The sequence below is a fragment of the Loxodonta africana genome, chromosome 18, assembly GCF_030014295.1.
Source record: "Loxodonta africana isolate mLoxAfr1 chromosome 18, mLoxAfr1.hap2, whole genome shotgun sequence".
Taxonomy (NCBI): domain Eukaryota; kingdom Metazoa; phylum Chordata; class Mammalia; order Proboscidea; family Elephantidae; genus Loxodonta; species Loxodonta africana.
Genome location: NC_087359.1, coordinates 70514621 through 70533027, shown reverse-complemented (window position 1 = coordinate 70533027; position 18407 = coordinate 70514621). Strand labels below are relative to the sequence as shown.

At 45.3% G+C, this 18407-nt stretch overlaps 1 protein-coding gene and 1 long non-coding RNA gene across 11 annotated transcripts in view; one reads left to right on the top strand and one right to left on the bottom strand.

Moving 5' to 3' along the window:
• The window catches only part of CHD3 (chromodomain helicase DNA binding protein 3), a 25226-nt gene extending 17285 nt beyond the window's left edge, over nucleotides 1-7941 (bottom strand). For 8 of the 10 annotated variants that reach the window (XM_064271737.1, XM_064271744.1, XM_064271738.1 and 5 more), the window contains exons 1-6: nucleotides 7650-7941; nucleotides 3021-3133; nucleotides 2405-2575; nucleotides 2029-2153; nucleotides 477-760; nucleotides 88-218 (exon numbers count right to left, since the gene is read on the bottom strand). In XM_064271737.1, coding sequence (XP_064127807.1) covers nucleotides 88-218; nucleotides 477-760; nucleotides 2029-2153; nucleotides 2405-2575; nucleotides 3021-3133; nucleotides 7650-7920 — 1095 coding nt within the window. In that variant the 5' untranslated portion in view covers nucleotides 7921-7941. Of the gene's footprint in view, nucleotides 1-87; nucleotides 219-476; nucleotides 761-2028; nucleotides 2154-2404; nucleotides 2576-3020; nucleotides 3134-3703; nucleotides 4913-7649 lie in introns of those variants that run through there. The other 2 variants (XM_064271739.1, XM_064271745.1) reach the window with 2 other exon arrangements.
• The window catches only part of LOC135228125 (uncharacterized), a 19510-nt gene continuing 8572 nt past the window's right edge, over nucleotides 7470-18407 (top strand). The window contains exons 1-2 of the long non-coding RNA XR_010318454.1: nucleotides 7470-7570; nucleotides 9367-9459. This is a non-coding gene — a long non-coding RNA (uncharacterized LOC135228125). The remainder of the gene's footprint in view (nucleotides 7571-9366; nucleotides 9460-18407) is intronic.

Here is an 18407-nt window from a genome sequence, read left to right as displayed (position 1 = left end):
TAGGCCCCCCGTTGTTCCATCTTCCCTTGTGGTCCATGTGTCTGGACCCCAGCCCCTGAGTTTAGGGGACAGGGAGGGGCCACTCACCGAGCCTCCCTTCTTCTTCTTGCCACCCAGCAGCCCTAGTTTAATTTTGAGTGGTGCCATCTTCTTTCCCCGGAGCTTCTTCCGTCCGTCAGGCACTCGGGGGCTCTTACTCCGCCTCTTATGGCCTGGACCTGAATGAGGAGTCGGGGCGGGGAGAGAAAAGGCAGAGGTTACGATGCACACTGGAATAAGAGAGGTCTCAGGACTCTTCTCTGAGGACTATGGTTTTAGCAAGACACCCCACCCCGCCCCCCCCCGCCCCCACCAGCCCCGGAAAACGTTTCTCCTTCAGCAATCAGGGCTGGGAAGACAAGAGTTCTAGACTATAATTTGAGAGCATGCGGTGTGGAAGGTGGGGTGACAGTTCTTGGAAGGGGAGGATTCCTTACCTTTGCCCTCTTTGGTTTTGGCTCTTCGGATGGGTGGGGGCTGGGTATCAGCAGCAGGGGGTGGTGGAAGGGCAGGGGGTCCGGAAGGTGCTATGGGGGTGGCCGATGAGACAGCAGCTGACACCTGCTCAGCTACAGCTGCTGCTGCCGCCGCTGCCGCCGCCGCCACAGCAGCTGCTGACCCCTTGAAGGGGTTGTTGGCGCTGAACTCTCTCCACTTGGCCCCAAGGATGGTCATCATTTTAGACATTGGGATCTTAGGATTCTTCTTAGCAATTAGAGGCCTGGAAATAGAGAAGCAAAGGACTTGGACCCCTCACAGATGGCCTGGGAATACCGCCACCTCCCCTCATCCATTAAGTCTATGGACAAGCCAGGACGCCTGGGTGGTGAAAATATGTCCCATTAAGAATAACATCAACTAAAAAAAATAAATAAACAGAAACAAATTTTTTTTTTAAAGAACGGGTTAAAAAAGAAAAAAAACTGGAAAACCAAAACATGAGTAAGAGAGACAAAGAATAACATCAATAAACTGTTATACTTTTTTCATATCCTACTTTAACGGTTTATAAAACCCTTTCACGTGCTTTATCTTATTCCACCCTCACAATACCCCTAAGAGTCGTTATGATTCTCTGCTTTACTAGTAAGTTCCGTGGTCTCTGAGGAAAGGTCCCATCAGTTGGAATTGGAAAGAGATGGACCATATTGGTTCTGCTCTGGGGTGGGATGTTAAGCTCTTGTGAGGACATGGATAACCCTCGGCTCATGCATGCCTCCTAAGTTTTGCTGACAAAAGTGTTGCTTTTACAAGTGAGGTAGATGAGACAAATGTTGTTAATGCCAGCTGCAAGTTGCTGAACACTCCCTACACTGACGGTACTGTACTTTCCATTCATTATTCCATTAAGTCCACAGAAGACTCCTATGAGGTACGTACTGTTATCCTTCCTATTTTACAGATGAGGAAACTTAGGGTCAAAGGGATTAAGATGACACAGCTAGTAAATGATAGAGACAGGACCTGAACCTCAGGAGGTTGCCTCCAGAGCCTTGAACTGTGGCTATGTTAAAGTGTCTCCTTCCAAAAAGGCATCTCTGCTGTTCTCTACTCTACTTTGCAAATCACTGAAGCTCAGGTCCTGCTGCCAGCAATTCATCCTCCATTATTATGGGTGCCTAAATAAGGAGCAGAGGACTTGATAACTGACAAAAGGAAATTTGGAAACCCTGATGGTTATCTCTCAGCTACAATTTAGAGAGAAGTCATTTGGGAAAAAAAGGAACTGTTGGAGCAGGGAAGGACAGTTAGTCACGGCTATATTCTGTTGGTAGAGAGTTTTCCAACCTAGCACTAGAATCATAACCCCTCTGTGAAGGATCCTCAGAAGATGAGGAACTACTTGAAATGACATACAGAACTTCATGTGTTTGTTCTGTGAATTTCTCTGGAGAACCTTTTATTAGCTCTCATCAGATTCCAGAGGAGTCCAGGGCCTTTCCAAAATTAAGAGTGTTAGTTTGAGAGGAACCCCCCGTCCTACCCCACCTCATGAACTGGCTAAAGGCTTTGTAGTTGGTGAGCGTGTGGTAATCCTCCTCAGAGAACACATGCTCCACATCCTCCAGGCCCCAGGTCAGAAGCAGAGTAGCTGATGACTTCTGTTCTACCTGCTGGAAAAGATATGTCCTCAGTGAGGTGGGTGCTCCTCCTGTCCCTATCCTGGGGCTCCTGCACATCCCCCTCCACTTACCCTACCAGCCTGCTTGGGCTCTCTTGCTTCCAGCTCCATTCTCTGAACCTGGCTCCACCCCTCATGAAACTAGGGCCTCTTCGCTTAGTACCACCCACCTGGGGCTTTCCCATCCTCCTCATGCCTGTCTGTAATACTAATTTCTCACCCCTGCTCCCTAACTCTAGTCACCTTTTGTCCCCCGTCTCCCTCCCCTTTTTTCCGCCGCTTTGTCTTCTTCTCCTTTTTTTCTCGGTGCTTCCGTCTCCGCTTCCGACCTGGTCCGGTTCCATATTCACTGCCCCCACTCTCTGACTTCTCCCGGTATTCATCTCGCTCAGAGCCAAATTCTTCCTCACTGTCCTAGTAAGTCAAAATAATAAAAAAAAAATTTTATTCAGCACTTACCATGTACCAGAAACTGTTCTTAGCACACTTTTTACACACAAGGAAACTGAGGCACATAGAGCCAGGCCCTGAATTCATGCAGTCTACCTCAGAGCCTGTGCTTTCGACCACTTCTATTTCCTGGGAAGTCACCGCACATCTGACAACTAGCCTTTTCACTAGGTTGTAGTGAGGTTAGATAAAAGCCAGTAGGAAGGGCAGGGGCTCAGGCCTTCCTGAATCCAGGAACCCTTCCACCCCACCTCACCCCTTGCTAGTAATCGGGACCAGAGAGAATATCTCTGGATCATGACTTAGGGAACCCAACGAGCACCCTGACAGTTTCAGAGAAGGAGCTGGGGAAAAACAGGGAATGGTCCTCCTGAACCTTGATGTAGAGACAGGAGTCCTTGATACTTACAAGCTTCTTGCGTTTTCGGGGTTTTCCTGGCTTGTTCTCCTTCTGTTTTTTGGGTCCTCGTTTTCTTTTCTTCACACCCAGTGCTGAAGGCAGTAGCCGAATGTCATCCTTATCTTTGAAGCAGAGAGCACCAGAAAACCTAAGCCTCTGGTTTCTCAGTCTCTGCAGCCCCTCAGTCTCAGCCTTTCTCACCTCCTCAGTTTCCACTCTCTAGGAAATCGGGCATTAACTCCTCCAAACCCTGCCTCCCTTCACTGGATGCAAACAGAGAGTGTTTCTAGTACTCTGGGATGCTCTGGTTCTGAATGGGAGGTCAGGGGTCAGAAGGGAAGAGAAGCCAAACCACTCCCTTTCCTCTCCTCCTACTAACAAGGGACCAGGCTCTAGGCCACGGGCTCTGACTGTGGCAGGTCCTTTCAGTCGCCGCCAGGGCGCCTTCTGCCTTCCCCCTCTCTTCGCCAGCTGGCATCCTGCCCAGGAACTGGGGAAGCCATGCCCAGCTGCTGGCCTGGCCTGACCCCAGAACTTGGAGTGGGGAGACACAAACTGGCAGCTCCCTAAGCCAGATGCTGAGAAGGGCGAGCCAAAGGCTGGACACCTGGGTTCTCACACTAACACCCTGGGGCCCTGACATCCTTTTTGGGATCAGGGAAGCCTCTATTTATATTTCTTCAGATAATCACCAAGCCTCCTGTCATCACAACATGGCCTTAAAGGAAAAGAAAGCCTTAGCTGGTCATTTTCACTTCTTGCCCACAGGATCACAGTGTCTGGCTCCTTCATCACACTCTGACCCTACGGGAGAAAGTCTCCACAATTACCGAAACCTTGCTCCTTCTCCCAAGTATCCTTTAATTTCTCTTCAAATCTATTCTCATACCCCTGCTCCCTTTATCCCCTAGTCTCAATCTTCATGTCCACATTTAGACCTAAAAATTCTTACCCATTCACATGGGTGCGGTAAGGGAGACCCGAATGAAGATACAGGCACAGACACACGTAGCACTGACATTCTCAAATGCACACCTATACACATACTCATGAATGTGAATACAGAAGATAGCGTGTACCCGCTTTCAGCAGGGTTAGGTCCCTGGCTTTCTTCCTAAATGTCTCTGTCAGAAGGCCTGGATCGGGTTCTTCCCAGATGTCCCCCCACTCCATTCTCCATGACCCCTACCAGTCTGTGAAGGCTTGGGGGCCCTTACCCCTTGTGGAAGAAGGCACAGATGCCACACAGAAATGGAGCCCTGGTTGGCCTCCCTCCCACACCAAGCACTAGACTAACCAGCCAGACCTGTCCTGTTCAGGCAGAGGCAGCTGCTGCAGGAGGGGAGAGCCTAGGCTTGGCCCAGCCTCTTGCTTGAGGACACACAATCCTTCCTCCCTCGAGATCCAACAGAAAATTAGCCACATATTAACACCAGCGGCCTCGGTTTCCATTGCCTCAGAATCCAGGCATCTCATTCCTTCAGTGCTACCTTTCCTCCGAACTCAAGCATCCTGTCCTCTTGCGCAGGGAGGCACTGTAGGATTGTCTGTCTGGGAGCCGTGGGTTGTGAAAACAGAGTGGGGACTGTAATAGGAAGTCGGTAAGGCGCCATGCTCCAGCAGCCAGCTCTCCCTAACCCCAGGGATTTCGGTTAATATGAACATGGAAACGGAGGCTGCCGGGGCAGTGGCAAGGGCAGGCCAATTGGCTAAGGTTCAGGAAAATGGCCTCGGTCACCACCAGCTGGAGGTGGGACACACGCCCTGGGACTTCACAGCCTGTTAACTCCTCTCCCCGCTCTACCAGGAGGTTCCCGAACTTGGGAAGGCACCGGTAGTGGGAAGACGCAAAAGCAAAAGGGCGAAGAAAGGAAGAGGAGGAAAATAAAGCAAATTTAAGTCCCAACCTCTGTCTCACCAGCCACTCAATGCTGGCCTGGAGCCCAGACTCTCCCACATCTCCGGCTCGGATCTGGGGAAGACGGGGCGGGAGGGGGGCGGGCGAGGAGCGGGGGGCGGAGCCTGGCAGTCAGAGAAAGGAGGCGGAGTCTCTGGGAAAGCCTCGCCTCCCGCCCGCCCCCTCTTCTTCTAATCTACCATCAATCTCTCACACATATATTTATTTTTTCTCAAATTCCCCTCCCTCCCCCACAACGAACCACCATAATAGGTCTGTTGCACATGCGTATTGCATGCAGGGGGTGGGTTTGTATTTTCAGGCCTTTTGCAAAGAAACTACCAGAATTTTCCGCACCACCCACAATCATTCCCCACCCCCACCCCCGAGGAATCACATCTATATATTATGTTATATTATTTCTCCAGACTTACCAGAAGGGGGAGGGAGAAGAAATGAGTTTTTGGCTTCCTGCTCCCTTCCCCCATCAACACGAGTGCTATTATTTTAAACGTTTAACAATGTAAGGAGACTGGAGAAGAGGGGGAAGGGATAAAATCGGTCTTGGGTAAGAATGTAAAACAAAATGGTGAGAACCAAAGCGGTCAGAATGAAAAACAATACAAGCCTCTAATATCTAAAATTCATATTCTAGAAAAGGGTGAGGGAGGACAACTTGAACAAATTTCCTGAGAGGAGGATTATTTTCCCCACACTTAAACAGAAATAATTAGCAGACTAAAAATATTTTCTCAAAGTTTTACCTCAGAAAGTCATCTGAGGGGGTGTATCTGGGTCACTCATTTGACTTGGAGGGCTGAAAGGGAGATAAAATTGCCCTGGGAGAGAGGGGAGGCGGGTTTTCATTTCAAATAAAAATTTAAAAGCATTTGACATATCTATTCAGAAAGCAAAGAGGGAGAGGGGGAGGGAATATCGACACAAAGACCCACCTCAACCTAAGATTCTTCCTGCTCCTCTCTCTCACGTACCCATATCCGAGTTCAAAACCTCCCAAATACCACAACCCAAATTCAGAATACAAGTAGGTGAGAGTTGCCAATTTCTTAACTAAACCTGTCATCCTTTCTTTCCCTTTATTTAGCACCTCTGCTGTTTTCCAAGCAACCCCTACCCCAATTCTTTATTCCTTTCCCTCATGCAAAATCAGTGGGGGCTCTAGAATAACATTAAAAAAAAAAAAACTTTTCCTTTTTTCAGACAAGCCTAGGCAAAAAAAAAAAAAAAAAAGACTATTTTCTTTCCCCTTAGACACAACCCCCCCCAATTTAGAAAGCTCCCCACACTCCCTCCTTCAAAGGTTGCCTCAGCAAGACAGAAAAGTTTGCCACATATGGCACAAAGATCAATACGGCAGTTTTACGAAGAGAATGATGTTAGAAAATTTGAAGTTGGGTGCATTTGTGCTGCATGGCACCCAGAGGTCTGGGGGTGTGGATGTCCCCCCTTTCAATTCCCAAGCAGGCAGTGTGAGCACTGCCCTCGCTCACCTATCCTATAAAAAGACTAGAAATAAACCAACTAGAAGATGGTCTTTGTGGGCCCACCGGCGGGACGCCCGAAGCGAGGCAGCGGTGTGTCCCCTCCACGGCTGGTGGAGCAACCCAGAAGTGCCGGGTGACTCGTCAGCCCGAGGGAGAGGTTCTGAGTGATGGTCAAGCTGCAGAACAGCTGAGTGGGCAGTTCACGCCCCCCAACGTGGTCTGGGTGCGGGCGGTTTGAGCTGAAGAGTGAGTGACAGGGAACGGCAGCCACGTGAGAGTCACAGCTGGGCAGCTCGGCCACCCCAGACTGACTGGGTCATGGGGGGGCGCACTTGACACAAAAGAGCCCAGGGCAGGGGAGTGACAAAGGGGGAGGAGTTGGGGGGAGGACTTCGGTTTCCCCCTGCACTCTGTTCTCGCTCCCCAGTCTTCAGTGGCGCCGCCCCCCCAGTACAAGTTGCGGGGAGGGGGGGGAAGGATCAAGTCTGATTCCGGGAAGTGTTCTGCGTGGAGTGTGGCCACCACCTGCCCCTAGTCCTCAGCCGCCCACGAATAGCCCACGACCCCTCCCCACGTGCCACTGCACGCCCCTAAGCGGACACAGAAGTCCCCGCAACTCGGGGGGGGGGTCCAATGGGCGCCATTATCCCCCCTGCCTTCCCAACTCCTCAGGGGAGGGAGACTTAAGAACACCACTCGCGAAAACCCAGTTTTCCCTCAGTCCAGCCCCACCGGGGCCGAAGCCCGAGGGGCGCCCGCGCGGCCGCCCCTCCCCCACGCGCCCCTCCCCCCCACGCCGCCGTCCGGCCGCCAGGGTCTCCGCGGTCCCTCGCTCGGCCAGGGAGGGGGCCCTGGCTTCGCCTCGGCCGTTTCCTGCCTACCCCCTCCCCGCCGAGGGTAAAAAAAAAATCTCCTCCTCCTCCTCCCCCGAAAGCCGCGACCAAGTGGCCCGGTCCGCGCGCGCAGCTCGCTCCCAGCGCTCTCCAGCCCGGGCGACGGCGGCGGCGGCGGCGGCGGCGGCGACGGGGGAGGGGTGCGGCGGGGGAGGGGAGGAGGCCTGGCCCCGCCGCCGCCCGGATCGCCCGGTCGGACCGCCGCGGGGCGATCGGCCCGAGACGGCGCCCCGCGCCCCGGATTCACCTCGCCTCGGCCGCGCGGTGGGTGTCTCGCCCCCGCTCGGCCTCTCGCGCCCGCGGCTCCCGCTGGGGGCTGGGGGAGGTCGAAGCGGCCGCTTACCTGGCGGCGGGGGCGGCGGCGGCGGGGGCAGCGGCGGCGGTGGCGGCGGCGGCGGGAAGAGGTGGCAGCCGGGGGGGTTGTGGCGGTCGCGGCCCCGGTCGTGGTCCGGCCCGCGCCCGAGTACTCTCTCGTCGTCGTACTCCTCATCGTCCTCGTCGGCCGCCTCCACCTCCTCCTCCTCCTCGTCGCCCTCTTCTTCTTCCTCTTCTTCCTCCTCCGACACCACCATCTCCTCCTCCTCCTCCTCTTCGTCCCTCAGAGGGGAAGCCATCCTGTGGCTCTGGCCCCCCCACCACCCCCCCACCCACCGCCCGCCCGCCTCCCCCACCGCTACCACCACCACCACCTCCTCCTCCTCCTCCTCCTCCTCCTCCTCGGCGGCGGCGTCCTCCTCCTCACCGCCTCCCCCAGCCCCCAAAACCCCCGGGCCACCCCCCTCTAAAACCCCCACCCTCGGGGCCGCCGTCTGAGGAGGGGGGCCAAACCACCCCAAAAATTTTCTTGGAAAATTTTCAGGAGAGGAGAGACTTTTTTGCCTCTCTCCTCCCAAGAGAACAAGAAAGGGGGATTAAAAAAAATTATATATATATATATATAAAAGTTTTCGACTTCTCTCTACCCCCCTCTCCGTTGCCTTAAATATATTTAAATTCTGAGGGGGGCGCTCAGAAATATTTCTCAGAGCTGAGGCACTAAGATGGCCGCCTTGAAATTATTTTTAAAACAACCCCCCCTCCAGGACCGCCACCCCCTCCATGAAGAAAGGGAGAGGGGGAAAAATCCCCTTTTAAAACAAAATGGCTGGCTTAATATTTCATTTTTCACCCCCCCATTCTCCTCCCTGTTACACCCCCATCTCCAAGCTTTTACCCAGAAACCCAGAAATTTCTCCCTTTTTTCATAACTGATTAGTGCACAGATTAATAGAGATATTTTCCTTGTGTACTGAAGTGTGTGTATGTGTGTGTGTGTGTGTGTTTTGGGGGGGCATGAAGGATTTCTGCATAAAACAAAAATGGCTGCTGTGACTAACTCACCCCTTATAAAAAATATTTGAGGGGGGGCATTAATCAGTAGTCATGCTCAGTCTGACATCAGCATAAATTGTTAAAGGTTAACTAGTTAAATACTAGTCCAACTAGATTTAATTTTTTTTTCTTTTCTTTACTAGTCTCTTCCTCCCCACCTCCCTTCTCTAAAGAAAAGCTTTTTTTTTTTTTTTTTTTCTGAATACTTCAGAAGGGAGTGGTTTGATGTGAAGGGTTTTTTTCCCCTTCAGGCATTGAAAAGGAAAAGATGAAATATATGTTTATATATAAATCTGTTTCTGCATACCTCATTGAAGTCAGAATGCATTTAATTGTGTACGTATCTTTTAAGCGAGAAGTGGTACTGAATTTTTTTCTTTCTTTAAAAAAAGTGATAGAAATTCTAGTGACTTTTGAGAGAGAGATATGAATAGATATGATGATTGAGTTTTTTTTCAAAGGAGTCCATGTTTGATTCTCCCTTTCGCCCAGCCTTTTCGGTGATTTATAATTGCTGTAAATTTTATCTTCACTCTTTTCCCCTTTCCCCCCTCCCTGCCATTAATTGAATATAAAATTCATCTGACTTAGGAAATTAATTTGGGGTAAATAGAACAGATTTTTAGAATAAAGGGGAAAGAGTCAAGTCTGACGATTGTGAAATTATTTTCTCTTTTCTCCCATTTCAGTACATTTCCTTCCTCCACGATCTCCAACACTGACAAAGTGGATGAAACTGAGGTGCTGTGAAAGAGAAAAGTAACTGGGACTGAGAGAAAGAGGTAGGGGGTCACATTCAGGTGTTTTCATCTGACTTTCTAACATATGATTTCCACCTGTACTCCAGTGTTTATCATAAAATGGTTCCAGTAATCAGATGGAAGGTTGGAAAGGAATCCAAAAGTAGCGTCCTCCTCCAGGGACTTGACCAGAAAGGTCTACACAAAAAACAAGACTTGCCAGTTGGAGGTGGAACACTTGTACCTTTTCTACCAACAAGCAGTGCTAGCAAAGAAGGAGGGTAAATAGCTCAGTTCTTCCCTTATTCATTCTTGTCACTTTTTTCTTACTCTTGTTTTCTCCCATCCTTTTGATTTCACTTAGCTCCTTGCTTCCACCCCAAGCCTGTGGAATCATTTCTCTCTGGATTATTTTTCTACCTGTTAAGTAGAGCTGCTAGCCCTTCAGCCTCTGCAGTGCTCAGGAGCAACCTAAGAGGGAGGGACGGGTAGGCAGCAACCAGAAGGTATTAGTGATGGAGAATAATACACAAATTTTTAAGAGGCTAAAATATTCTTTGTTCCACCCCCAACACACTTTATTGAGCATTAGTTGCTATCCTTTTCTTAATATGAGCTTTGGAATTCTCTTGCTTCTTTCATATCATTCCTGTACTGAGTCCAATTCCTATTCTTCTACCAGATTTTGTTCTTCTGTCCTCTCTCTCAGTCTCTGTTCTAGTCTATCTGGGTTTCCCTCTCTTTCTGTATATGGGCTTCTCTGTATGTACGTCTTTATTTTTCACTAAGACCGTTTCTCATCCCTTGGACTCTCAGGCTCTGTCACCTCTAAGTGACTTTCCATCTCTGTCTTCTGTTTCCTTCTGTTTTCTGGTCTCTTTGTATGCCTCTTCCTCACGTGTGCCTGGCTTTCTCCTCTTTCTGCCCTACCTCATGGATAGTCTGTGGATCATACTGTGTCTGGGAAGAACGTCTCCACGTGTGTGTGTGGGCCACGCTGCGCATCATGTGCATCGCAGCCTTTCTGGCTCTGTGACCCTCTCCCTCCTTGGTGAGTGTCTCTGCCTGCTTGCCACATGTGCCATGATCTGCAGGTGTGGGTGACTAAAGATGGGTTTTGGGTGGCTGTGTGCATCTCTGTACAAACATTAGTCCTGCTGTCCCTTGAGTGGGCATTGTATACAGATCTGTTAATTTGCCTGATTCTCTCTCCCCTGTCCTTCCCCCGCTCTGCAAGTCTGTATTCTCTCCTGTTCTTGCTTCCTATTGACCTCTTGATTTTTCTTCTTCTATCCTGGTTTCCATCTGCTTCTCTACCTGCTTGCTCCTATCATGGTGCCTGCCTGCCTGTCCGCTCCTCCCTGACTGGCTGGCAGCCTCTTTCTCTCTCTCTGGTTGTCTGTCTGCTTCTCTGGCTGTTTGCCCACCACCCTCTCTCTAGCCATCTGTCTCCTCACTTCCCTGTCTCTATCACTTTTTTAGCCTGCTTCTTTTGGTTTATCTACCTTCCAGGCCCTGCCATGGTTCCCTATCTCCATTTGCCTCTTATCTTACTTTTTTGTCTATTCACTTCTTTTATTTATACTTGCTATGTTCATGATTTTTCCTTACCTCCCTTTTATGTCTGTCTACTTGCCTGCTAGTATCCCACTGTTTAATACCTGTGTCTTTTAGACTTTCCACTTAACCAGCTGTTTCTCTCTTGGTTCCCTCTATGCCAACACCCCACCAATGGTAATGGTCTCTCCTCCCTGGCCCCAAACTCTTTATCTGTGTTCTTGCCATGTCCACTACCGTGCCTTCTCTCAGCACCTGCCTTCATTCTCAGTTGTCTCTTTCTGTCTGTCTTTTTGGCTACCCAGGCAGTTAGCCTGCCTGCCTCAGTCTTTTCACCATTCTCCTAGGATCTTCACTGTCTTCCTGCCTTTTACCCTTTGCCTGGCTGGCTCTTGCTGTCCACATCCTGCTTGCTTTTCTTTTTTCTTCTTTGTTTTTCTAGTCAGTGTTTGAATAGGTAGTATATACACATGGTACAAAATTTTTAAAGTATAAAAGCTTTACTGTGAAAAGTAAGACTCCCACCTATCCCTTTCCCTCAGTCCTCCAGTTCCTCTCCCCAGAGGCAGCCACTATTTCACATCTCATGGACATTTTTCCAGTGAAAAATATACACACAAACACACAAGTTTACTTGCTTTTCACTGTACTCCTCCCAGTTTAGTGGCATGCTTATTCCTCTGTCAGTCAGTATCCCTTCCTACTTTAGGGGGACTGCCATCTCTTGCCTCTTGTCTTTTTTTATTCTACTTTAGTAGAATTCTAGTTTCTAGTGCAAATGGTTTATACTCAACTATTAACCTAAAGGTTGGTGGTTCAGATCCACCCAGCAGTGCCACAGAAGAAAGGCTTGGCAATCTGCGGCCATAAAGGCTACAGCCAAGAAAATCCTATGGAGCAGTTTCTACTCTATAACATGTGGGGGTCACCATGAGTTGGAATTATCTCTGTGGCAGTGGGTTTGGTTTTGATTTTTAGTTGCTGGTTTCATGCTTTTAATACCAGTATCTGAGAAGAACTTAGGAAGGGCTTGTTCTCTCCTAATCTAGTCTATTCCTCTTAGACAGTTGTCTTACACCCTTGTTGGTCTCTTCATCATTGAGGTATGTATTAATTGAGAAAAAATGTGAGAGCGCTGTCAGACATAGCTATAGTTAGTAAGTACAGATAGTTTCTAAGCTGATCTATCACACATACATAGGGTAGACAGAGGCCTATCCTTCTTTTCCCGCTTAGTCTATATGAATTCTTTAAAGGCATATGAATCTAGATCCTTTTAGGTTGTTGACGTAGGCCTGCGGAAGAAGTTTGTCTTCCTCCTAGTTTAAAAACTTTTGCTGCTTACTACAACTTGTCTCCTTTTTCACCCTTCCTTTTGGCTCCTCTTAAATCCCACCTTAGAGATTTTACAACTCTTCGGGGCAAACAAAGACACAGTCTCTATCCAGATCTCTTCCAGAGAAATAATGATAAAACTGCTACACACAATGCACTGTTGTTTCATTTCTGCTTTTTCAACTGCCCGTATTCCTGAGTATAACTGTTTCAACCTCTGTCTCTCTCTCCTCTCTTTCCCTCTCTCCCTATCTCACTTCTCTTTTCTTGTTTCTGTCTTTCCTCTTGTCTGTCTTGATCTTCATTCTTGTGTCCCTTTCCGATGGGCCATCTTCCCTCTCTCTGTCCAATTGGCCTGTACTCCTTCATCACCCCATCTGTCTGCTTGCAGTAATGTATGTAATCTAAATCCATTGCCATCGAGTCAATAGCAACCCTTTAGGACAGAGCGGTTCTGCCCCAGAGGGTTTCCAAGGTTGTGATCTTTACGGAAGTAGACTGCCACATCTTTCTCCCACAGAACAGCTGGTAGGTTTGAACCGCTGACCTTTCAGTTAGCAGCCAAGTGTGTGACCACTATGCCATCAGGACTCTTTATGTATGTGATAGCAGTTTATAAATTATAAAGCGCTGTGTAATATAAAACATTATTATCACTCTGTCTTCCTTTCTTCCTTGTTTTTTGCCTTTGTCTGCCCTCCTTCTCTCTCTCCACCCATTTCTGCTTGCCTGTCTGTGTTCCTATCGGAGATCTTGCCTACCTCTCTGTCAGTCATGCTTTCTCTCCCTGGCAGCCTGTCTGTTTTTTTGCCATGCTTCTTTATCTGCTCAGTTATTGCATCTCTCCTCCTGTGTTCCCAGGTTTCTCTACATTTCTCTTGCCTGTCTATTCTCTCTCTTAGGCCTTTTATCTGTGCCTGTGTATCTCACTCTCTAGCTGCTTGTCTCCCTGCCTGTCAGTTTCAATATGGGCATTACTCTCTGCCTTTTTCTGTCTTTCTGTACTTCAAAAAATAAAAATCAAATAAAAAATTAAAAGTCCATATGACTAATTGTTTGAGAAGAGTACTTTTTTTTTAATAAGAAGATTTCAGGTGAGAACAGGGAACTCAGAAATGGCACCTGTCAAATGGAAACCAGAAATTAGATGGACCCTTGAAAAAAGAACTAGAAAGAACCTTTAAGAGACTCTAAAGCCAATAACGAGATTATTTATTTAAAGGAAAAATAAGAAACTTATATAAAGCAATAGTTTCTGATTTTTTCAAATCATGGAAAGTTATAATCCTTTCCCCAGGAGCAAAGTATGTACATGTGTGTTCATGATGTTACGAATATCCTGAAGTCTATGGACCTCAGGTTAACTCTTACATAGAGAACCCAGTGAGAATGATTGATAAAGTACAGACATGTCTGCATGCAGCAAGCAGACTGAAGGACTGAAAAGAGACTTTGCAATCTCTGATTCTCTACCCAAGGAGATGTTACAAAGATATTCTTAATTGTTTTTTGAAATCTGTAGGTTAGTGAAATTAATGAAAGTCATAGATGCACAGGATATCCAAGATCTAATCATGGAATTTGAGACATAGAAAATCATCCAAACTGGTGGTTCCCAGATAGCTAAGTAAGATTGTCCTTTCCTGGGAAAGTCTGTCTTTTATTCTGAGATTATGTATTTCTTATGTATACTTAATATATGTAACAAATAAATACGTACATAAGTATTTTTTATGCACACTCATTATATATTTAACAGTATTTTTTTTAATGTCTTTTTTCGTGAAATAAGTTAATCACAATACAACAGATGTTATGTGCTCCCACTTACATGAAATCGACAAATGTATAGAGACCAAAGCTTATTAGTATTTACCAGGCACAAGAGGGAGGGGGAGAGTGGGAGTAACTGCTTAGGGGGCACTCAATTTCTGTTGATGAGGGTGGAATAATTTGGCAAAGGATAGTGGTAATAATTACACAACAGGATGAGCGTAATCAGTATCACCGATTTGTACGTGTAAAAATCGCTGAATTGTCAAGTGTTTTGTTACCTATATTTTTACCACAATGAAATAAAACTTCTTTGGAAAAGTGTTTTCTAAAAATTAGGTAGATCTGTATGGAAGGATGTCTGTGATAGATTTTAGAGATAGAGCAACTTTTTATACTTCTGTTGAATTTGAAATATTTTCAACATGTACTATTTTTATAATTACAAAACATTTTAAATATCTTTTTATGAAATAATGGTGATGGGTATATAGGTTTGTGTTTTATTGTTGCTTTTAACATTCTTAGTTGGCACAGTTAAAGACTCGGCAACCCCATGTTGATCACTCACTTTTTTTTTTTTTTTTTTGACATTTTACATTTTGCTGGTTGTTGAAATCTAAAAATTTGAGATAAGATCTACTGCTTTTATCTAACTTCTTGATTTTATAAAAGGAAATTTTAGTCCTTCATATGTCGTACTGATGATTTGTCATATCTTTATACCACTTATATTATGTGTATAATATTTTTCTCTAAATTGACTCATTTTCATTAACTTAAATGAATGTCCCATAAAGAAAGTAAATTTTATAATACCTAAGAAATAATATCCTCAAATCCCTGATTTGATATGGTAATTATATTTTTCCTAATTTATTTTAAAATACAAATAATTACTAAAATAAAAATCAGTAAAAGAATAAAAGCATCCTGCTTGCAACCAGTAGTATAGGTACCATATTTTGGGAAGTATCAATGTAATTCAGTTTTATAGGTTCAGAAACTGGGGCCGAGATGTTGAGAGGATTGCCTAAGATCAAGTAGTAGTTAGGGGTCAAGTAGTCTGGTGTTTTTTCTACTATATACTACACAACTTCTAAATCAATGGGATGTCCTAGGTTTTAAAGGAACTAATATGTGAAATTGAAGGTCATATAACAATTATTTATAACAACTACACTGTAGAACTAGCAAAGGCAAATTTAATTGTTTTTATTACTTTTTTTTTTTTTTTAGTAAAGCAAAAAACAGTTTTATTCCGGCATGTATTCAAAGAGGCAAAAGTGGGAAACAGACAAGCATACTGTTAGAGCCATGTCTGCCCAAGTCCAAGGGAATACTACAGAATAGGCAAGAATGGGAAAGCGGACAAGCATGCTGTCACAGCCATGTCTGTCCAAGGAATGTTACAGAATCACCAGTATATATTAGCATTACAAGTGGGTAAAACCATTGAAAGCTTCATCTTTTCACAGATTGGCTAGAAACTGTGATACTACATTTTGAATTATCTTTCTTAAAAATCATTGGTACAGGTTTCAGTAACGGCAGTCAAGAGGGTCTTCACTGGTCCAACAAATCTTACTATTTGCTAAATGCTAATAGAAAAAAATAAGAGTGGAAAGTATGTGGGTCTTTTGTGGTGTTTTATTAGTTTATGTGGAAGGTTCCCTAAAAGATGTTTTCCAAGGTTGTCCTAGATATTGTCTTTATACCTCAGGACCCAATTGATGGGTCCTTGTGAGCCCAGCTCCAGCTGGGTATTTATTACTGTATTTTTAAACTTACATGTTTTCTGACACAGAATTCCACCTCTCACCATCTGCCCTAGAGAAACAGTCATCACACTTGTGCATAAGATGACATACACGAAGATGTTCATTACAGCATTGTTTGTAGTAGCAAAACAATTGGAAACACCCTAAATCTCCACCAGTAAGGAATAACTAAATAAATTATGTAGCAATTAAGAAAAATGAGTTATAGTTATGTGTACGGCCATGGTAAGATCCTGTAATGTATTGTTAAATGGAAAAAAACAAGCTGCAGCCATCAAAGGCACAATAGTTGGTCTCAATTTGCCTGGAGCAACAGAGGAAGCAGAGAGTCAGGAATAGGAAGAGGATGTGGAATGTGTGGCGAATTGCCTTCATGAACAACTGCCTCCTTTACTATGAGACCAGAAGAACTAGATGATGCCTGGCTACTATTACTAAACATTTTGGTCAAAGATTCTGTAGAAGAATCCTAATCAAAAGGGGGGAAAAGGCAGAATAGAATTTTACACTCTTACGGACTCTGAAATTTCTGGGGCCAAGGGGGCTGGATGAAACCCTGAAACCATTGCCCGGAGATAATTTTTAAAACTTAAACCAAAAATATCCCCTGAAGTCTTAAAATCAAACAATATTTTAGTTTAACTAGTAAAAAATATCTGTCTTGAGCATTATACTCTTTTAAGAACTATCTGTATGGTATCAAATTGACAACAGTAACTCGAATGAATAGATAGGAACCTTAGGGGGCAGTGAGTTTATGTTAACGGGGGAGGAAAAACTCAGAAAAGGAGGGTAAGAATGGTTGCATAACTCAAAGAATTGATTGGTGTCACTGACTTGTACATGTAGAAACGGTTGAATGGGTGTGTGTTTTGCTGTCTGTATTCTCAGCAACAACAACAAAATTAAAAAAGTAAGCTGCAGAACAGTATATACATTATGGTATCATTTAACTTATGGTTAAAGAAATTAAAAACTACTATGTATTTCTATAAATATATTTATAGAAATGTCTTTAAAAATTTTGGAAATATATATACCAAATTGCTAATAGTAGTTACTTTTGGGAAGGAATAGTTAAGAAGGATTTTTAACTTCATTGATAATTATGAGTTTTTACAATGAAAAAGTATTCATTTTATATCTTTGTAAACAATTTGATCACATTAGCAAATGGAGTCAAATGGGGCAAAAGATAGTATGATTTCTCTAAAGAAACTATCTCACTAATTTCTAGTTCTTCAAGGAGAAAAACATGTAAGCAAAGTATAATCAGTGGATATAATATATTTAAGCTTTTAAAACATTAATCGGGTTTCAATTTAAAGGCTAAAATATGAGGGGGGGGAGGGTACTGTATTTTGTACCGAAGAGCATACAAAATGTGCTGCCATTTATGAAGGAAAAACTGTGAATTCCATAGAATACTCACGGAAGAATACACAAGAAACTGTAACAGTAGTTGCTACTGGGAAGGGAGACTTATTTTTTCATTGTGCATTTTTTTAAAGTAATATGAAAGTTCATTAACAGTATGTGATAGTGACGAATGCTATGGGCTGTCAAATCTGAATTCGGAGAAGAGAGATCTTGGGGAGGGGAGGTCAGTGAAGAATTTTTGTATGTGGTTATATGTGAAGTCTACCACTCGTCTGTCAGTTTGTTGTACTGTGGTGGCTCATTGGTTGCTGTGATGCTGGAAGCTATGCCAGTGGTATTTCAAATACCAGCAGGGTCACCCATGATGGACAGGTTTCAGCAGAGCTTCCAGACTAAAACAGACCTGGCAATCTACTTCTGAAAAAATTGGCCAGTGAATGCCCTGACAGGGAACACAATAGGGAATCCCTGATGGGGCAGGAGAACAGTGGGATATGGATGTAGATCTCAAATTCTCATAAAAAGACCAGGCTTAATGGTCTGACTGAGACTAGAGGGACCCTGACAGTCATGCTCCCCGGACCCTTTGATAGCCCAAGATTGGAACCATTCCTGAAGCCAACTCTACGGACAGGGATTGGCCTGGACTATAAGATAGAGAATGATGCTGGTGAGGAGTGAGCTTCGTGGCTCAAGTAGACACTTGAGTTTATGTGGGCAGCTCCTTTCTGGTGGCGAGATGAGAAGGAAGAGGGGGACAGGAGCTGATTGAATGGACATGGGGAATACACGATGGAGAGGAAGAACGTGCTATCTCATTAAGAAGAGAGCAGCTAGGAGTGCACGGCAAGGTGTATATAACAATTAAAAAAAAAATTGACCAGTGAAAACCTTATGAATAGCAGCATTACATTGATATAGTGCGGGAAGATGAGCCTCTCAGGTTGGAAAACACTTAAAATACGAATGGGGAATAGCTCCCTCCTCAAAGTGGACTTGGCCTTAATGATGTGGATGGAGTAAAGCCTTTGAGACCTTCGTTTGCTGATGTGGCACGACAAAATGAAAAGAAACAGCTGCAAACATCCATTAATAATCAGCATATGGAATGTATAAAATATGAATGTAGGAAAATTGGAACGTTTGAGAATAGATATCTTAGGC